Here is a 20508-nt window from a genome sequence, read left to right as displayed (position 1 = left end):
TTTGTCGCTACAGTAGAATATACATTTACATCTACATCCAACTAAATTCCAAGCAATTTGGATAAGTTTTGTTTCAAAGATTTAAGTGTAGCAGATATTGCAATTTTTTTTTTTTGGCCCATAATATGGAAAAATGATCACTAAGGGCAGGCCAAAAGTCCCAAGAAAATCTTGGACCTTTAGGCGAGGCTTGATTGATCGGTTCAGATTTTTCTTACACGAATTCTTTGTTTCTCTCAACTACTTATCCATGCCTGCGGTCCAATTAACATATCAACGAGGGTGAGTTAGCCCACATTGTCAACCAGTTGGCTCTGTAAATGTCCTTCATAGTGATTTGATGCAACAACATTATTCAATTCTCAACCGTATAAAATAAAACAACGAATATGAATACAACACATACACTGAGCCAATCAATGTTTCTGTAGCTCTTATTAATTTACATTCACACCACTTATTTGGGAAGTAATCTGGTAGAATTCTTGCTTGGCTTCTATAGCTTCACAAAACTTCAAAAGATTACAGATGGTCTTGATATCCCTTTGCATATGTACATATATATCCTGAGAAGTGAAGATGGTTTGATACTCGGTTACATAGGCTACTTGTACCAAAAGAGAGTAGTAAACTTTATTGAGGTTGGTTTGGATATGAAAAGTAGATCATGTGGGTTCTGATTGATGACTTAACAAACTTTTGCATGGTGAACATCGAATGAAGTGACTTGCAAGAAGCTAAACTTGTTTACCTCTTTATGCAGAAGAATCCTCTTTTGGTTTGATTATCACAACAGGACAATGGGCGTGGTTGGTGCAGTAGTTGCTTACACTTCCCAGAAACATTCTGTTGAAAGAAAGAACAAACTGGATTCAACACTGGCATTTGCTCACTAAATAAGATTTAACTCACTAAAGAACACACAGTGACAGTGATATGGTATAAACATTTTCAAAGGGATAAAGATTCCTCGAAGCACTACTTGGTGGTTGAGCAGAGATTTGTCTTCACACAAGTTCAAAGATTAACTAAACATTTCTTCTGTTATTTGACCGCACGAGTTGAAAAAAATAACAGTAGATATCTATATGCCATTTCAAGCGAAAGCGAAACAATCTTAAACTAGAGTAAACCGATATGGAACAACTAATTCAGCATAGTAACCAAGATCAAACGCCTGGAATTTGATTTACAGCGCTTTCATCAGTGTTCAACATAGCAAGATACTAGAGTACTGGAAGAAGAGTTTGGTACCTCTTAATGCGGCCATAAGCCCGGGAGCCCATGACAAGAAGATCAGCATGCAAATTCTCTACAGCTTCGCAGATTTTATACTTGGGATCCCCAATAACCACTTGTGTTTTCACATTCACCTGAGAGTAAACCATCACAACTTGGTCATGAATGACCACCCTCAAATCAATATACACTTCTATAGATAACACATAAGTAATTGCTCCAGATTCTAATCCATCAGTGAAAGAGAAATATTCTAATCCATAAAACTTATAGAATTACACTACTAGATCTGGACTATGAGGTAAAATATCCCATTCTCACAGGGGACACAAGGGAAATAACTCTACTCACAGATTTTTCAGCACAAATTTGACTAGCGTGTTCGAGGATGGTGTCGGTGATCCGCTTCTGGTGTTGCTCGATTGCAGCAGTGAAAGCAGGAACCTCAAGACCACCTTAATCGCAAAATTCCCAGAGTCAAACACCACATGGTCGAGATCATATATACATTAAACAATCACAAAATTAGTAGTAACGAGACTCAACTGGGACCACCGAAAGGTATGGTGCCGGGACTCACGCCGGCGGCTACAGAAGGCGACGGCTGGACGTGGAGCACGACGAATGATGAATCGGAAGAAGACGAAGAGAGCTTGAGGTTGTCTAGAGCCCACCTCAGAGCTTCCATACTCACCTCGCTTCCATCTACCGCCACAACAACGCAATTCAAGCTTCCTGAAACATCCATGACTTCTTCAATCTCTCTTCTCTGTGCTAAGGCTTTCTGTGATTTTCTTCAACTCTTGGAAAGTTCAAGAGGACGATGGCTTTCACGTCTCCCATTTTTAAATTCGCGGCTTACAAAAGGGTATACCTGTCATTCCATAGCCGAATTATGTAATGAAAATATTAAATTATTTACGTACTATTATAAATAGAGTAAACTTACGTCCGCGCGTGAGTTTCAGACGCGCTGGCATTCGTTGTTGACTTATTTCGTTTAGACGTTTCTCTCTCTCCTTCTCCCTCACTCGACCCCCTCGATTTCTGATCGCCGATCTCCGGCTTGGATTCTCCGTTTTCCGGTGGGGCTTTTCCTCAGATTTCCCTAGCGATGAAGAAAAACTTTGAAGTATTCGATTTCAAAGAAGAGGACGAGCTCGCTGAGTCTGCAGCTGGAAAGTTATTGGAAAAATTCACAAACCCTAGTCCTTGCAATTCTCCGGTTCTGCAACGCCAACGCATCCAAAGCTGTAAGTTATTACTCTGATTCATCTCTAAACTTCAAATGCTGATTTAAATTCTCGCTTCAGTTTCAGTTGTGGAAAAATAATTTTGGGGTTGAGATATTTGTAAACGGAGAGAAGTTAAGCTAACCTTGGAATTCTTCTGTTTATTTTAGTTTTCCAGACTCTTGTATATAGTTGAATGAACATTGCTTTGTTTCTGCAGTATGTGAGAAATAATGATACTAATGCTGTTGTGATACTACAATTTTATGGGAGGCACTATAATGATTTGTACTATATTGTTCAGAAGCAAATAATTTTTATCATATATGAGTGAGTTCTTATGGAAATGGTTAATTGTTGCCAGTCTGCAATGAAAAACGTGTTGAGGAAGAAGAAATGGAAGGTCCAAGTTGTGCAGAGCCTGCTACTGCTGTAGAGTCTGACGATCATCAATGTGAAGATGATTCGACTTTGGTAACAGAAGCTAAGGAGTCCAGAACGATTCTCACATTTGGTTTGGAAACCACTGACCATTTAGAAGAAACAGATGCAGAGCACGTTAATCAGGGATTGATGTTAGGTTTAAAAACTGAAGACCTGGCAAAGGAAACAGATATAGATCACGATAACCATGGATTGATGTTTGGTTTGAATAGCGAAGACGACATAGAAGAAACAGATGTGGATCATAGAGTGGAGAGTTTCTCTTGCCAGCTAGGCGGAAATAGTTTTTACGCTGAAACTTCATCTTATAGTCAACGCCAGCTAAACTCACCCTTTTCAGATTCTTCATCCAGTGTATGTTAATCTATCTTGTTTTTAATGTATGCTAAAGACTTTATAAGTTTTACCTTGCATTTTTAACCCCTTCACATTTGCAGGAGGAGCAAATTGATATGATGTCAGCTATTGATGAAAGCTTGAGTGATCGATCTGCGTTGAGTGAAGCTTCTGATTCAGAAGATGATGAAGAAGGTACATGCTACACCTTCTCTCTATATTTCCTTATAGATATGCTTGGATCTCCTATGTCTGACCGTGTCTTGATTTCAATGTTATATGCGCTGAAAGATTGGATGACTGAACATTGCTTCAACGATGAGGAAAAGGTAACGAGTTTTCTAGTTTCTTAACCAATGGCTTAAAAAACTACTGCCAGAATTTGTTTGGCAACGATGTGGTTGCCAAAAGATATTAATGATTCTTTTTTGCAAAAAGATAATGATTTCCAGTTTTCCACTTCGCAGATTGACTTAAGCACCGCTGTTATAATGACTTCGGAGTATGTTATACTTAAGGATATGCATTGTGCTGCATCCCTAGTAATCTTTTCATGCAATGGCATCAAAATAAAGAGTTTCCTCGCAAATAATGAAGAAGTGCCATTTTCTTGTGAATTTGGAGTTGAAGACATAGTTAGTATTCAATACAATTGGTACCAAAATGTGAGTTATTCATTATGTCGACTTTTTTATTTTGAAGGATACTTTATGGGCATAGGTTCTATCACTCTGACAATATTTGCTGGTCAATTTTGTAGGTTGGATTGATCATTCTCAGAATTCGAGTTCTACTGAAGGATGAAAATTGCCATGAAGGTATGTATACCTGCCATTTAGGTTATCATAAAATTCTTCCTGTAAAAAGCGGACTTGTTAGTTGTAAGTACCATTACGATTTTTGGTTAGTCATCTTAGACACCTGATACTGTGGTTTTTTCATTGTCGGTTGTTATCTATTGATTCTACGAGAACATGCTTTCATTCGATTTTGGTTTAATTTAGTAGAAAAATGGTAAATAGAAAGGAGAATATAAAGTGAACTGATATCCTAGTGAGATATATTTAATTCTTCTTTACATGCAATTCTTTAAATGGATCTATATTAGCGATTTCGCTTGTTTGCCGAACAGATAGTGTCTTTCTAATTGCCGCTTCATGTATGTTCATGTTTAATGATGGCTAAGAGTTTTAAGAGAGAGATGTCTTATTGAATTTCATTTCTGCAAAACGAAGAGTCTGTCTTTTTAAGCATCTACTCTTTCCAACATAGAGGTTCCCTCTTCTAACTTTTTATATTGCTTCATGTGGTTTCCAGACATGGAGGAGTTAAAGATTGCGGTAAAAGAACATAATTGGCCTAATAAGCAACAAAAGATAAACTCGCTGCATGTGAAATACCCGGCTGTGTGGAATACTGACCTCGAGTAAGCTTATATTATTATGAAGTGCTAACTAAAAATTACTTTTTTTTCTGCCCATTTTCATTTAGAAGATGTATTTGCATGCTCTTATAAGGAAAAATATTCTTTGCTGGATGTCTGATATCTGGGAAATTGTGAACTACATTATGAGTATGATTCATTTGGTTAGAACACTATGAGAATATAAACTTAATAAGGAAATTCGACTGTAAGCCTTTAAAGCTTAAAAAATAGACAAAGCATTAAGTGAAAAGCAATCTGCATATGAATGGAAATAATTTTGACTTCTTGAGGGAAAACTGGACCAAATCCTAAGAAAACTAACACTGGGTTCATATTTAGTTTTGGTTACATTTTAGGCACTATTGTGACTTTTTGTTGCAATTCGTCCTGTTTGTTTATTGTAGGGATGACGTGGAAGTATCAGGGTATAACTTGAATCAACAGAAGCGTTATTTTCCAAGGTAAAAACTGCTCTATAGGAGATGTATTTTGTCTATTAAGATGTTGTCTTCTGTTTTACTTCGGGAGTACATGTACCAAAGTACATCATTACTTGTACTTTATGGCTCTTTGAGAGGTGACATTTCATATTGAGTTGCTAGTTTTATGTTGTCTTTTCAGCTTTGATGAACCTTTTGAGGATGTTGTCTATCCAAAGGGTGACCCAGATGCTGTTTCCATTTGCAAAAGAGATGTTGAGCTCTTGCAGCCAGAGACATTTGTAAATGACACAATCATTGACTTCTATATTAAGTGAGTTCTTAAAGTTAATTTCTTGCAATGCGTATACTCTGGCATGTGTTGCTGTGAACTATTTTTGGGTTTGCTGTTTTGATGTGAACTATTTCTCACAATTTTACTAGTGCAATGCTTGCAGTCATACTATAAACTTAATGTACCTTATTTAACCTTTTTTGGTGTATTTTTCTGTTATTTACAGTTATTTGAAGAATCAGATTCAAACGGAGGAAAAACATAGATTCCATTTCTTTAACAGCTTTTTCTTCCGGAAACTCGCTGATCTTGACAAAGATCCATCAAGTATAGCTGATGGAAAGGCTGCTTTTCTACGTGTCCGAAAGTGGACAAGGAAAGTGGACATGTTTGGAAAGGACTACATTTTTGTGCCTGTGAACTACAAGTACGAAAAACTGTGGCAGTTCTCTTTTTGTTATAATTATATGAGTTCGAAATCTGACATTGCTAAATTCTTATAACAGCCTTCACTGGAGTTTAATAGTCATATGCCACCCTGGTGAAGTGGCTAATCGTACAGGTAATGTCACATTTCACTTCATTTTTTACTAAGTCATGATCATCCAGTTTCTTATTATTTATGTTGTATCATTCTACAGATCTAGACTTGGATGACTCAAAAAAAGTACCGTGCATATTACATATGGATTCTATAAAAGGGAGCCATGCAGGGCTTAAAAATCTAGTCCAAACGTATGTCAGCTCTTTACAACCCTATTTGGTTTTGTCTTCTAACCTGTCTATTCTCATTTTGCATTGCATATCCGTCATCTATTTACGTTTCTCACTTGCCAACGAGCTGATATTATGTTTTCCTCATGCTCTCTTTATCTTATTTTCTGAAGAAAATGTTCTAGCTCCATATTCTGATCCTTTCAAATTAAGTGTGGTTCAAGTTTTAAGCTGGGTAGTGCAATTTTCTGACAACAACATTTTTTCTGATTTAGTTACTTGTGCGAGGAGTGGAAGGAGAGGCATAAAGAGACATCGGATGATATTTCTTCCAGATTCATGAATTTGCGGTTTGTCTCACTTGAGGTGCGGTCTATGCTTGAAAATCTTTTTACTATTTCCAGGGCAGATAATGAGGAGTATGAGAAACTCCTGAAGACTTTTTTCACTATTGTGAAATCCCCCTTTTTGTTATTGAAGGATTTCCTTGGTTTATATGATATGATTTCGTATGTTAAATTAGCAAACTATATTCTTATCTAACCAAGCTCTGTTACTCTTTTAGTTCTTTTAATGGAAAGATAGACTCGTGGGTATTTTCTTGTTGATCTTTAAGGCAATTTACTACCACTACGAAATTAAAGTAGCTGCCCTCCATGAATTTACTACTACGTTGACAGAAGCATTTGTTGCAATATTAAAAGCAGTCTACATTTGCATGTGTTTACATTATAGAAACGTGATCTGAAATCGCTTCAAACGACTTGGTAACCTCTGTCATTGATGGATAAATCTTGATAGCTAGCAATTGATGTTTCGCCTTTCATCTGCCATATGCAAGCGTCCATTGCCTTTATCATTTGTAACCTTGTAGCTTTACTATATTTTTAACTTCAACAATTTTCCTGCTAAATGATAGATATTTTTTGCAGCTGTTAATGATAGTTTATGTGATGGCAAGTTTGCTCTTTCTATTTCAGTTGCCACAGCAGGAAAACTCATTTGACTGTGGCCTCTTTCTGCTGCACTATCTGGAGCTATTTCTTGCTGAAGCTCCCCTTAATTTTAGTCCTTTCAAGATATATAATGCTTCCAACTTTGTAAGTCTATTCTAATTGCTACTTTAATAAGCTTGCCAAACTGAATCTTTTTCACCCGCAATGATTTCGCAGATGCTTGCTAGGATATTTAGATTTCTTGGTGTCTCCAGTTGTGTATTCTGTTTTTTTTTTTGCTTACTGTAGAAGTGGTCTCTTTGCAGACCAGTCAAAATAGAATCTTTTGCGAGCTTCCTGATTTCATGAGTCCGTTTGAAAGAAGTTGAAATGCCTCTAAGAGCTGCTGGGTCTGTATTTTTTTCAGTATCTTCATTTGCTGATAATGCTTTTTCTCTGATTTTCTCAGCTTTATCTGAACTGGTTTCCTCCTGCCGAGGCATCATTGAAGCGTACTCTGATTCAGAAGTTAATATTTGAACTCCTTGAAAACCGGTCACGGGAAGTTAGTAATGAACAAAACCAGTCCTGTGAAAGTCCAGTTGCCGTCAATGACGATATGGGCATTGAGGTTCTCTCTGAGAGATGCAGCCCCCTAATAGACTGTAACGGGGATATGACACAGACGCAAGACGATCAAGGAATCGAAATGACTTTGCTTGAAAGATCTTCCATGAGGCACATACAAGCTGCTAATGATTCGGGTATGGTACTAAGAGATTTATTCGATTCAGGATCCAATAACACAGGATCATTACTTGAACAACTACAACAACCATTCGAGGATCCGTCTTCGTTTTATCATCTTAGTAACGACTCGTCGGCAAGAGAGGTACTAAAAGTTCCGCAAGCTAATGACAAAATCTTTTTATTTTTGACACGCCAATTTTAATTTTCTTATATATGCTCTGTTTTGGATAGCAAGTGGACATGGAAACTGGTGAACAGTTTATGTGTTTGAACGCTGGAGAGGGCAACTTTCAATGCATCACGGAAACTACCTCTCCGAGAGCATCTAATTCATTCTCTTCATGGAACCTTGGTATTCCCCTGGTGCAGAAGGAAGACGAGACTGATTTGTTATCTGAAACTTCGAATAGTTCTAATGATTCAATCGGTATCATAGAAGACAACCCAATAGAAAATACTCATGAAGAAGAAATCGACGAGAGTCCTCCAAGAGAGACCGTCTCTTTAAAATCTGCAACCGTGGGTTCTAACACTGCTGACCATACCACTGAGAATGAAGAGCCCGTTTCTACACACATTGAGCTTGTTGTTCCATCGAGTCAGAATGACAGAGATGAGGAGAAGCCATTGGAGCATGATCTTGAAATTGGGGACAAGACGAGTGAAGATGTTGGAGATGATTGTGATCAAAAGGAGCCAATGGAAGAAGAAGATGAGAAGCGAGCTGCAAAACGGCCGAGGCTATCATCTCCCACTGGCGAAGCTGAGGAGATGGAGAAATAGAGATTGTGTGGGCTATATCAACACACCACGGGTTTTGTGTTGGGTCTTGGATGGTTAGACGACTTAGAGGGTTTATATCAAACCACCTTTAGGAAGTGTTTATAACGTTGTAGGAGTATTTTACGAAGAAAAAGGAAAGAATAACGTCTTTCATCGTTTTTTATGTAAAATTTCGATACGTTAACTTAAGAGGGTTGATGAATATATAGCCCATTTTGTGGTTTTTATTTGAGGTTCTTCCGAGTAATTTTTTACATATATATTATGGTCGAATATCTTGGCCCGGGCTGTTTTCCCCTGTTTGAAAACTATCAAAACTCGAATGTGAATAAACCTGTTGTTATCTGTTGAACAGCTGAATCCAAATTAGTTTCATACGTGTATGTTTTATTCTTTTTCTTGAGGACATCGGTGGATACTGACGTATTCTGTAACAATAATGCAATGTAATTATCGGCCATTTTTTTCTTCTGTTACAAACCAGTTAAACTGCCAAGTCTTATATAGTCATTTACAGTGAAACATCTTACCATTTTAAATTAACAAAAGAAAACAATATTACCATCTTCTAAATTTGGGTGTTCTAGTTAAATCCCACAAGGAAGAAACTTAAAAGTCTTGAGAATCTTATAAAAAAGAAAGATTTAACATGAGAACAGAGAAGGAAATAACAAAAGAAAAAGGAGGATGCATATCATAAAGAAGAAACTCTGATGTTGCAGAGAGCAGCGAGCAATGCGTATTCATGGTGGTGGGCCAGCCACATACGCACAAAACAATCCAAATGGCTCGAACACAATCTCCAAGGTACGATGTTCTTTCATGTTTTCACGTAACAATGTTCATATTCTTCAATGCAATGTTCTGAATTTTTCAACTTTCCTAGATATGGAGGAGAAGGTAAAGTACACACTTAAGATCATTGATGGAGATGGAGACAGTTTTGCTAAAAGAGCGGAGATGTATTACCGTAAAAGGCCAGAGATTGTCAATTTCGTGGAAGAAGCATTTCGTTCATACCGTGCTTTAGCAGAACGCTATGATCATTTGTCCACAGAACTTCAAAGTGCCAATCATATGATCGCTACCGCTTTCCCTGAACATGTTCCATTTCCTCTTGTTGATGATGATGACGATGATGATGATGATAATCCCAAGAAACCACCTAAGCATCTTCATCTCATTCCCAGTGGAACTAACATACCACAAGTCCCTGAGGTTCCCAAGAAAGAGTTCAAGAGCCAATCTCTGATGGTGTTGTCGAGAAAGGAACCTGGTGTTTTGCAAAGTTCGGAAACATCTTCTGCATTGGTGAGTTCCGGATTGAGTAGAGAAGAGGCATTGGAGGAGATCGATAAGATCCATAAGGGGATCTTGGTGCTGCAGACTGAGAAGGAGTTTGTGAGAAGTTCTTATGAGCAGTCCTATGATAGGTATTGGAATTTGGAGAATGAAGTTGAAGAAATGCAGAAGAGAGTTTGCAGTTTACAAGATGAGTTTGGGGTTGGTGGAGAGATCGAAGATGGTGAAGCTAGGACGCTGGTGGCAACCGCTGCTCTAAGCTCTTGTAAAGAGACAATTGCTAAGCTTGAGGAGACGCAGAAGCGATTTTCTGAAGACGCCGGAATTGAGAAGGAAAGGATTGATACTGCAACAGAAAGGTGTGAAGCACTGAAGAAAAAGTTTGAGATTAAGGTAGAAGAACAAGCCAAGAAAGCTTTTCATGGTCAAGAATCGAGTTATGAATCTGTGAAAGAATCGAGACAGATTGATTTGAATGAGAACTTGAGTAATGTTGACTTTGCAGAGAAGATAGATGAGCTTGTAGAGAAAGTGGTTTCTCTGGAAACAACAGCTTTGTCTCATACGGCTTTGTTAAAGACATTAAGATCAGAGACAAATGAGTTACAGGACCATATCCGTGATGTAGAGAAAGACAAGGCATGTCTTGTATCAGACTCCATGGACATGAAGAAAAGGATAACGGTCCTTGAAGATGAGCTAAGAAAAGTTAAAAACCTGTTCCAAAGAGTGGAAGACCAGAACAAGAATCTTCACAAGCACTTGACTGAAGCTAATAGTACAGCTAAGGACTTATCAGGGAAGTTACAGGAAGTGAAAATGGATGAAGATGTCGAAGGTGATGGACTTAACCCAGAGGACATCCAGGAGGAGGATACTGTTGAGGATTCGGATTCAATATCAAACGAGAGAGAGATAAAGAATGCAGAGGAAATTAAAGAGGCCATGGTAATCAAACAGAGCAGAGATCAAGAGTCGATGCAGGAAGAGAAATCAGAGACAAGAGACTCTTGTGGTGGTTTATCAGAAACAGAAAGCACTTGCTTTGGTACAGAGGCGGAAGATGAGGAGAGGAGAAACTGGAGGCAGTTGTTACCCGCAGATGGCATGGAGGATAGAGAGAAGGTTCTATTGGATGAATACTCATCAGTACTAAGAGACTATAGAGAAGTGAAGAGAAAGTTGAGTGAAGTTGAGAAGAAGAACCGTGATGGCTTCTTTGAGCTGGCATTGCAGTTGCGAGAGCTCAAGAATGCTGTTTCTTGCGAAGACGTGGATTTTCATTTCTTACACCAGAAACCAGAATTGCCCGGCCAGGGTTTTCCTCATCCAGTAGAAAGAAACCGGGCTGAAAGTGTGAGCATCTCTCATAGCTCTAACTCTTCATTCTCCATGCCACCACTTCCTCAAAGAGGAGACTTGAAGAGAGCATCTGAACAAGAAAAGGAAGACGGGTTTAAGGTGAAATTTGCAGGCATTAGTGACAGCCTAAGAAAGAAAATTCCAACTGTGGAAGAAAAAGTGCGTGGAGATATTGATGCGGTGCTGGAAGAGAATATTGAATTCTGGTTAAGATTTAGCACATCTGTTCATCAGATACAGAAGTACCACACATCAGTTCAAGACCTGAAAGCAGAGCTATCGAAAATTGAAAGCAAGCAACAAGGTAATGCTGGGAGCAGTAGTAACACTGCACTTGCATCAGAGGCAAAGCCTATATATAGACACCTTAGAGAGATTCGGACAGAGCTGCAGTTATGGCTAGAGAACAGTGCAATTCTGAGAGACGAACTTGAGGGTAGGTATGCAACACTTTGCAATATCAAAGATGAAGTTTCAAGGGTCACGTCTCAATCGGGTGCAACTGAAGTAAGCAATACAGAGATAAGAGGTTACCAGGCTGCAAAGTTCCATGGTGAGATACTTAACATGAAACAGGAGAACAAAAGGGTGTTCAACGAACTTCAAGCAGGCCTTGATCGTGCAAGAGCACTGAGAGCTGAAGTGGAAAGAGTTGTATGCAAACTAGAAGAGAATCTTGGGATTTTGGATGGGACGGCTACAAGATCTCTGAGCAAGAGAATGCCATCATCAGCTGGAAAGCCTAGGATTCCACTAAGGTCATTCTTGTTTGGTGTCAAGTTAAAGAAGTATAAACAACAACCGAAGCAAACCTCAACAATCTTCTCTTGTGTCAGTCCATCTCCAGCTCTGAACAAACAGTGTAGTTACATTATCCCACCTGCAAAGCTCCCTGAATATGTCAAAAGAAGCTGAAGAAGTGATCTCCCTTAACTTTAATAGTCCTGAGATTCAAATCTAACTATATGCTGTAGAGTTTGAAGATTGTAAGTATATGAGATTCTTATTAATTAGTACCAATGTACTGAATGGCTTCCTTTACATCATATCTTTCTTTCAGTCTAATAAAAACTACAAATGAAAGCTCCAAAACAGAGTATCCAACGATTTTGTCAAAGAACTAAACACCCTGTCCGGTCCCTGCCACAGTTGCAACCTCAAGGGGTTTTCCGCAAACACTACTCACTTTGATCACCGGACCAACCTTACTGTTTACTTCACCTTTGGCTTTAGATTGCGAACCAGCTCCTCTGATAGGTACTACAGTTTGATCAGATGGTTTATCCATCAACTTTTGGTTAGTGGCACAATGAACTGCAGTCCGAACTACTGGAACTTTCCTAGGCAAGAGATTAGGGGACTGAGCCTGTGTAGCCTGCTTTCCCTGGCTAATCTCCAAGTTTCTTGAGGTTATTTGATGTGGCTGGATTGCAGCCGATGAGCTTGCTTCATTTCCACGAGCTTGCCCTTTCTGTCCACCATCTGGTTTGCAAGTGACAATCTCAGTAGCTGGGACAGAGCCTGCAAAAACTCTCTGATTGGAGACAATCCTTGATAGAGAAGCCAAGGGGGCGGAAGCAGAAAGCATTGAAGATCCTTCTGAACGAGGAGCTATGAGAGGAGGTTTGTTGGAAGATGATGAAGCCATAACAGGTTTCAATTTTCCATTAGCTAGAGACCGTATAGAGGCGGCAACACTCGTTCCTGGTTCAACCTTTGGCATGGAGAGGCTACCTGAGGGCTGAGGCATGCAGACTGTAGAAGCATGTTTTACAGGTTTAGTCTTTGGCACTCGTGGAGCATCAGTTTTTCCAGGTTCGACCTTTCGTCCTGATGCAGCAGTCAATACATCACCCATGCATGCAGCTGCAGCTACTGAATTAGCTGTTACCATAAGATCCGATCTGGAAGTGGAGCTTGCTGTTGTTTTTTTAACAACTCGAGACTTTGCAGCCGGAAGTGATGTTCCTGCCCGAGGCAATGCTTGAACAATTGGTTTGGACTGTTGTTGACCTTGAGAAGAACTTCCCCCATTCGCTTCCGTTTCTGTGATGGTACAAGATGACGTCGTTGGCATAAGACCTGCATAAAATGCAGTCTAATTGATGAACCAAATAAACAAAGAAAATTACCCAAATATTATAACCACAAACCCCACCGCAGTTAAACAGGTAAGCTAATTTCTGATTTAGACAAGCCAGTGGTAACCAAACCAAAGCATCCTCTGTTATAACATAAATACTAGAATTAGCAGGGAAGGATCTTCTGCTACTTGTACCTATTGCAAGCTTATTTGAAGGGGGCCGATTTCCCAGAGCTAAAGATAATGCATGGTTAACTGCTAGTTTCGCTTCAGTTCCTTGTAGGCCACATTGGCTAACAGAGGTCGAAGTGTGACACCTTTTTCTTATAAGCGCCCACCTCTACAAAGAAAATAGTCAGTTGTTACCACCAATAACGGAAAAAGAGTAAGCAATTGCAAAATGTCCCATGCTCGTCCAAGTAGCTAAAGTATTGTTAAGTTTTATCAGATGGAAAGTATATGCGTAAAAAATACAAAGATGGATACAAATATCATAAAACTTAGTCTTATTAGTCTTATTAGCTACCTTCTATGATTGCCAAAAGACTATTACTCATATCATCCAAAGAATCTGTTGCCGGGATTCGAACCCGGAAAAATGGGGAAAAACCCCACGTCCATACCAGACTAGATGACAACAGATATATTTCTAGAGTAATTACCAAAGTGGTACTTCGTCTGTAAAGAGCCACCACCTCCAACAACACGAAAGAGGGAAGGTAATATCCACCATTCATCGTCAACAGAATATAGATAATGATGCATAAACAGGTTGTAATACAAAGAACAAGACTATAAGATACACTACAAAATGACTTCAAAGAAACTAATGAAAAAAGAGCAGTCAATATTGAATAAGAGAAATCACAACCTGCGAGAGTTGGGAGGCGGTTCTCTCTCCTCTAAAGTCTCCCTTAACAATATGAGCCCAGTTCCCTTCACCACATCGCTTTACAGCGGCGAACAGCTCCTCATCCTCCTCAGCAGACCATCTTTTCCTTTTCCTCCGAAAAGCCATGCTAATACCAGCTGAACCATTTCCATTCATCCCCTCGGTAGATGTAACTTTCTGAAGACAGACCGGAAAGTTGATATTCATCCCTCTTGACGACCAAGGAGACTCTGATGGTTCCTGAGAACCCTCAGGCAAAGCATAAGGTATGTTTATAGTCAAGGGAGCCTCAACTGTTGAATCGTCGAGTATATCAGACTCACTTAGAACATATGAAGCAGCCATCACCTGGGAATACAAGAGAAACGAAAACTTAATGATATTTGGATAAAATGGGAACTCTGGATAAGCACAGATTGATATGCAGAACAAGTAACCAACACACTAATCATTAAGAAAACAGCAAGGTGTTATCCTGAATAGAGCCTAGGGACTTCAGATTCTGAAATTCTGTCAAGGGAATGAAATCTATGATTCCGTTCTTACTTTGACATGTGCAATAGCCTCCACTGATGCTTCATGGCTGACTGCAGGAGAAGCTTCCAATTCGCACTCCATGTCACTATCGTCGTCCTGCACAGGCAACTTTCGTTTAAAAAATCTGTAAACTACACCAGCGAGAGACACTCATCGATCCCTAATGCTACCAAGAAGTTTTAGTATCCACTGCCACATAGAACATAAACTAGTATTTCATCACACTCACTTCTAGATGATACTGATAACACAAAGTAGTAGTGAGTTTTTATTGAAGAAAACTAACTAACTCTACAACATAAACTTGAGTCTTTTACAATTCATCAAAAGTGGAAAGAGGAGAGACAGAATAAGTACCAGAGGTAGAGCATCATCTTCCACAGGGAGGAGAGGATGCCGATAAGAAAGATGACGCCATAGCAACTGGTACTCTCTAGCATTAGTAATTCCGGTAGTGGTCTTCTTCACCAACGCATTCCAGTCCATCTTGGTTTCGGAACAATAAGATATCTCCTGTAGCATTCTCAGTATCGTCTCCATATCATATCTGCGTCAATAAATCAAAAACCCCGGCCACACTGACTAAACCCAAATCCACTAACGTTTTCGGAAAGAGAAAACAAAAAAAGGAGATATTTTTACCTCAGCAAAAGAGTGGCGATGTCGCCTTCAGTAATGATTCTCTTCCTGCGATTGCTACTAGTATTATTATTAGCAACCATCTTCGTCGTATTTATTGCAACAATTCTGCAGAGAACAGGACAAAGGAATCAAATTTCACCAAAACCCGAGGGAGTTATAGACGAAACGAAACGACAGAGACTTACGCACGAGGGAATGCCCAAGAAAACCGGTGAAGACGATCGGAGAAGAAGATGGTCACGACTGTCGAAGAGCGTGGAGAGTACTCGCGTGGCAGAGGTGTTTCGGAAGAGAGAAGAAAAAAAAGGAACGAAAAGGAAGGTGGTAAATTCGACTATTATTATTCTACGCTTATCAGAAGCGAAAAGTATGGGCTCAAATATTTTTCTTTTCTGGTAAAGGGATATAGGATCAAGTGGGCTCAAATATGGGCTCAAATATTTTTCTTTTCTGTTAAGGGACATAGGCTCAAGTGGGCTCAAATATGGGCTCAAATTGTTTTTATTTTTTATTAAACGGTTATTATCATTATTGATGTTTACTTGGAGAACAAATTAATTATTTGTGAATACAAAAACTGTGTGAATATAACAAAGGGATTACTAGTGAATAAAGTTAGCCATAAAAAGGTTAATCAATTGTGGATATATACATTAGTTAACTACATATGAAATACGAAATTAGGCTATATGTAATTAGTTTTTTAATTAAATTAAATATTTCAAAGATAAAAACATTTTGCTTTCATATAATATTCACAAGTAAATTATATTTATGGAAAATTTGACCAAAAAGGTAAATTTATGGAATATAATATAATTTATAAAGGTTTGAAATTAAATTCAATATTAACATTTGTAACATAACAATTAAGAACCACCTTCTTTCGTTTGCCCTTGTGAAAAAAAAACAAAAATAAAAATCAGTAAAGAGGAGGAAGTCGAGGGGAGAGGGTTTTTGGTGAAGAAGAATCATCTCTCTCTCTCTGCTTCTTCGCAGCAGCAGCACGTTTCTTTCTTGCTCTTCGCCGTGCCCTACTAACCTATTATTCGTCTCTTCAGCTACATTCTGCTCGTGAAAATGACCTCCACTGATGTTTCCTCTGGTGAATTACTTCTTCTTCTTCTTCTTCTTCTTCACCATCATGTCTGCATTATCTCTAATTCAACATTCATGGGTTGTTTTTTCCGGGTTTTAATTTTGAAACCAGATCATGCTTTTTCCCCTTTCTTCTGTTCTTTACTCACTTCTTTCTTCTTGGAAATTGGATTGCAGTGTTTTGATTAGTTAGAATTTACAAGTGTATCTGTCCCTTGTGGGTTTAAGCGTAGATCTCTCTGGCAATTGGCAAGTTTACTCTTTTGAGATGATGATTTATTGACTCAATTTGTTAGGGAACATAGAAGCTTGGTTTAAAACTGTCTCTCCCCTTTTGGATAAGTATAGTTTCTTTGTGAAAGTCGTCAGCTTTATTCAGAACTCGTTCACTGCTGTTCCCTGTTGTCGTTTTGAGTTTATTTGCAATTTATGCTGTAGTGGATAGCATCATCACTGTTTCTGTTTTATCTTTTGCCTCATTTTGAAGTTTTTTTCCTGCTCAGGTGTTTCCAATTGCTATGTTTTCAAAAGTCGGTTGCAGGAGTATGCTCAGAAGTACAAGCTCCCAACGCCTGTTTATGAGATCGTTAAAGAAGGCCCTTCACACAAATCTTTATTTCAATCGACTGTGATACTGGATGGTGTCAGATATAATTCTTTGCCTGGATTCTTCAATCGTAAGGCTGCAGAGCAATCAGCTGCCGAGGTTGCTCTCCGGGAATTAGCAAAATCCAGTGAGCTAAGCCAATGTGTTTCACAACCTGTTGTAAGCACCTCATCTTTCTTATTTCGCTCGTGATTATTGTTAAGTTCACTGCAAAACTATTGAACCTAGCCTAGGGGTTTAGCAGCGAATTGTAGCTTTGCCATCTCAGCAGTAGTCCTTATGCTTAGTTTGAGCGTTGAAGGTTTAAAGGGAAGCTCATGGTTAGTTTCAGAGTTGAAGGTTTAAAGGGGAGCTGTGAGAATACGTTAGGGGGCATTCTGTATTTGTCTAGGCTCTTGGTTGGACAATGATCGAGATTCAAGAGTTTAAAGAATCCACTCATTAATAAAGTGTCTTCTGTCTTATCGGATTTATGTGTATTGCCAACTTCTAGAGGGAAGATTCTTAGGCTGTTTCTGTAAGTTATTGCTCTTGTCTAACTTTGAATGGCTTATTAATGCAGCACGAAACGGGATTATGCAAGAACCTACTTCAAGAATACGCTCAAAAGATGAATTACGCGATTCCATTGTATCAGTGCCAGAAGGTCGAAACTCTTGGGAGAGTTACACAATTCACATGTACTGTAGAGATTGGAGGCATAAAGTACACAGGAGCTGCAACAAGAACTAAAAAAGATGCTGAGATTAGCGCTGGGAGAACTGCTCTTTTAGCGATCCAGTCAGACACTAAAAACAACCTTGCCAACTACAACACTCAGCTTACTGTACTTCCTTGTGAGAAGAAGACAATACAGGCAGCTATCCCGCTTAAAGAAACCGTCAAGACTCTTAAAGCCAGGAAGGCTCAGTTCAAGAAGAAAGCTCAGAAAGGAAAACGCACAGTAGCTAAAAATCCTGAAGATATTATCATCCCTCCTCAACCTACTGATCATTGTCAAAACGATCAGTCAGAGAAAATTGAGACAACGCCAAATCTGGAACCTTCTTCATGCATGAACGGGTTAAAGGAGGCAGCATTTGGGAGTGTGGAGACAGAGAAAATTGAGACAACGCCAAATCTGGAACCTCCTTCATGCATGAACGGGTTAAAGGAGGCAGCATTTGGGAGTGTGGAGACAGAGAAAATTGAGACAACGCCAAATCTGGAACCTCCTTCATGCATGAACGGGTTAAAGGAGGCAGCATTTGGGAGTGTGGAGACAGAGAAAATTGAGACAACGCCAAATCTGGAACCTTCTTCATGCATGAACGGGTTAAAGGAGGCAGCATTTGGGAGTGTGGAGACAGAGAAAATTGAGACAACGCCAAATCTGGAACCTCCTTCATGCATGAACGGGTTAAAGGAGGCAGCATTTGGGAGTGTGGAGACAGAGAAAATTGAGACAACGCCAAATCTGGAATCTTCTTCATGCATGAGCGGGTTAAAGGAGGCAGCATTTGGGAGTGTGGAGACAGAAGCAAGCCACGCATAACAGTGTCAAGATGGAGTCTTGTGAGTTTGTCATAGTTACTATATGGTTACGTAGCCATTTTGTGATTCCTATCTAGTCTAGTAGTAATTCACAGATTGAAGAGAAGTAATATTTGAGCGGAAAATCAAAACTAATATGATTGGTACAATTTGGTGGTCGATTGAGTCATTCGAATAAAGTAATGTGGGGTTGCAAAACAGAAGCTTCATATCTACATATAAATGAAAATTACTCTCAAACTTCATTATTTGTGGGCCGGTTATAAAAACACAAACCCAACAGAAGGTCCATTACCCTCACTCTTCATTATTTGTGGGCTGGTTCTAAAAAACAAAAGTCCAATAGAAGGTTCATTACCCTCACTCTTGATTATTTGTGGGCTGGTTCTAAAAAACAGAAGCCCAACTTGCTGACCCAACAGGTCCGTTTACGAAACCCTAATCTCAAAACAGAGATATAAATACACTCTGCCTTCCTCATTTCATTTCTTCGGCGATCTAGGGTTTTAGTTGTCGCACGAGGAGGAAAAATGCCAGCGGGTCATGGAGTTCGGGCGAGAACGAGGGATCTGTTCGCGAGGCCATTCAGGAAGAAGGGTTACATTCCACTCTCGACTTACCTGAGAACCTTCAAGGTCGGCGATTACGTCGATGTGAAGGTGAATGGTGCGATCCACAAGGGTATGCCTCACAAGTTCTACCACGGTCGTACTGGTCGTATCTGGAACGTCACTAAACGCGCCGTCGGTGTTGAAGTCAACAAACAGGTCTGATGAACTCTCCTATCTCTTCAGCTTTTGTGTCATTGAATTAGGATTTGAGCTTCTTAGTGTGCTATTTGGATTGTTGATCTATTGCTTTGATGTAGAAATGTGTGATTGAGTATAGGTTTGTGGAATGTAAATCTTCTTCTATGCTACAATTGAGCTCAGATTTTGAGTTTTAGCTCAAAGATGTTATCTTCTATTATGCAGTAGCGTGGTTCGTGATCCTGTTTCAGATTTGAAAGTTGATTGCTTTGGTCTCGTTTAGTCTTTAGCCTTAGCACGCAGTGTTCATATGTTCCCAGTTATTCAATACTTCAACTCGTGTTCATTAAACTGCTAGTGTGTTTTCTTTCATGACTATTTAATTGTTAAACTTTGGCCTTTTTTACTCATCTTGTTTTTATAAGTCTCTCTATAGATGTTACTGTGTAATATGGATTATGGATTATCCTATGACAATAACACAAATCTTTTTGCTAGTACTACTTATATTGGGTATTATGACTGACACATGTTGGGGGTGTTTCAGATTGGCAACAGGATCATAAGGAAGAGGATTCATGTGCGTGTGGAGCATGTGCAGCAATCAAGATGTGCTGAGGAGTTCAAGCTGAGGAAGAAGAAGAATGATGAGCTCAAGGCTGCAGCCAAAGCCAATGGTGAGACCATCAGCACCAAGAGACAGCCTAAAGGACCCAAACCAGGATTCATGGTCGAAGGAATGACCTTGGAGACTGTCACTCCAATCCCGTACGATGTCGTCAACGATCTCAAGGGAGGCTATTAGTTCTATCTTCCCAGTGTTTTGCAGTTGTTGCTTCCGTATTTGAGTTTCTCTTCATGTGTCTTAGCTACAATTTCTGTAGAATCTCCAGATATTTTATGAAACAGATCTTTTTATCTCGTTTATAACTATCATTTTCATTATCTCTTCTGTTACTTACATTTAACATCTTTATTTAGTGATTAGTCAAATTCTTTGGTGAACAAATTTTCGAGATTATTTAAGGAGACATTTTCCTTCTAATTATAGCATCTTACAATATAACCTAGTCGATGTTGCCAAGTGCCTTTCTGTTACAGTCTTCCTCGATTCAATTCGAAATAATAAC

At 39.1% G+C, this 20508-nt stretch overlaps 6 protein-coding genes across 13 annotated transcripts; 4 read left to right on the top strand and 2 right to left on the bottom strand.

Annotated features, from left to right (window-relative positions):
- Positions 1-213: 213 nt before the first annotated feature.
- Positions 214-2200, bottom strand: AT1G09740 (Adenine nucleotide alpha hydrolases-like superfamily protein). 2 transcript variants are annotated; one of them, NM_001331850.1, is made up of 6 exons: positions 2189-2200; positions 1786-2113; positions 1591-1694; positions 1255-1373; positions 752-846; positions 214-566 (listed from the first exon to the last, which is right to left on the bottom strand). In NM_001331850.1, the coding sequence occupies exons 2-5, from the start codon at positions 1985-1987 to the stop codon at positions 756-758; spliced, it is 516 nt and encodes a 171-aa protein (NP_001318966.1). In that variant the 5' UTR covers positions 1988-2113; positions 2189-2200; the 3' UTR covers positions 214-566; positions 752-755. The 2 variants fall into 2 exon arrangements, with proteins under 2 accessions (NP_001318966.1, NP_172445.2); NM_100846.6 differs by lacking the exon at positions 2189-2200 and having other exon boundaries at positions 290-566; positions 1786-2175.
- On the top strand, positions 2186-8953 carry AT1G09730 (Cysteine proteinases superfamily protein). Of its 2 annotated transcripts, NM_001198022.2 has the most exons (16): positions 2186-2492; positions 2836-3269; positions 3353-3446; positions 3543-3580; positions 3719-3916; positions 4012-4069; positions 4569-4677; positions 5082-5138; positions 5299-5430; positions 5618-5818; positions 5898-5953; positions 6033-6126; positions 6381-6471; positions 7086-7205; positions 7510-7932; positions 8022-8953. In NM_001198022.2, the coding sequence occupies exons 1-16, from the start codon at positions 2354-2356 to the stop codon at positions 8571-8573; spliced, it is 2796 nt and encodes a 931-aa protein (NP_001184951.1). In that variant the 5' UTR covers positions 2186-2353; the 3' UTR covers positions 8574-8953. The 2 variants fall into 2 exon arrangements, with proteins under 2 accessions (NP_001184951.1, NP_172444.3); NM_100845.3 differs by having other exon boundaries at positions 2210-2492; positions 3353-3580; positions 8022-8923.
- A 333-nt stretch (positions 8954-9286) lies between these two features.
- Positions 9287-12152, top strand: NET2B (Kinase interacting (KIP1-like) family protein; the record flags this gene model as incomplete). The annotated part of the gene is made up of 2 exons (NM_100844.2): positions 9287-9380; positions 9460-12152. The coding sequence occupies 2 exons, from the start codon at positions 9287-9289 to the stop codon at positions 12150-12152; spliced, it is 2787 nt and encodes a 928-aa protein (NP_172443.2).
- A 56-nt stretch (positions 12153-12208) lies between these two features.
- On the bottom strand, positions 12209-15728 carry AT1G09710 (Homeodomain-like superfamily protein). Of its 5 annotated transcripts, none has more exons than NM_100843.5 (7): positions 15577-15728; positions 15392-15496; positions 15107-15296; positions 14759-14845; positions 14192-14560; positions 13516-13660; positions 12209-13319 (listed from the first exon to the last, which is right to left on the bottom strand). In NM_100843.5, the coding sequence occupies exons 2-7, from the start codon at positions 15469-15471 to the stop codon at positions 12358-12360; spliced, it is 1833 nt and encodes a 610-aa protein (NP_172442.3). In that variant the 5' UTR covers positions 15472-15496; positions 15577-15728; the 3' UTR covers positions 12209-12357. The 5 variants fall into 5 exon arrangements, with proteins under 5 accessions (NP_172442.3, NP_001322894.1, NP_001322896.1 ...); NM_001331848.1 differs by having other exon boundaries at positions 12223-13319; positions 15581-15722; NM_001198021.1 differs by having other exon boundaries at positions 12328-13319; positions 13396-13660; positions 15577-15722.
- Positions 15729-16236: 508 nt separating this feature from the next.
- Positions 16237-18941, top strand: HYL1 (dsRNA-binding domain-like superfamily protein). 2 transcript variants are annotated; one of them, NM_001331846.1, is made up of 4 exons: positions 16237-16496; positions 16993-17255; positions 17659-18168; positions 18589-18827. In NM_001331846.1, exons 1-4 carry the CDS (start codon positions 16472-16474, stop codon positions 18628-18630), a joined length of 840 nt encoding a protein of 279 aa, NP_001321280.1. In that variant the 5' UTR covers positions 16237-16471; the 3' UTR covers positions 18631-18827. The 2 variants fall into 2 exon arrangements, with proteins under 2 accessions (NP_001321280.1, NP_563850.1); NM_100842.4 differs by having other exon boundaries at positions 17659-18941.
- AT1G09690 (Translation protein SH3-like family protein) lies at positions 18906-20402 on the top strand. The gene is made up of 2 exons (NM_100841.4): positions 18906-19396; positions 19926-20402. The coding sequence occupies exons 1-2, from the start codon at positions 19160-19162 to the stop codon at positions 20181-20183; spliced, it is 495 nt and encodes a 164-aa protein (NP_563849.1). The 5' UTR covers positions 18906-19159; the 3' UTR covers positions 20184-20402.
- The last annotated feature ends 106 nt before the right edge of the window (positions 20403-20508 follow it).

This window comes from Arabidopsis thaliana (genome assembly GCF_000001735.4).
Source record: "Arabidopsis thaliana chromosome 1 sequence".
NCBI classification, from domain to species: domain Eukaryota; kingdom Viridiplantae; phylum Streptophyta; class Magnoliopsida; order Brassicales; family Brassicaceae; genus Arabidopsis; species Arabidopsis thaliana.
This window is presented reverse-complemented; position numbering and strand designations above follow the sequence as displayed.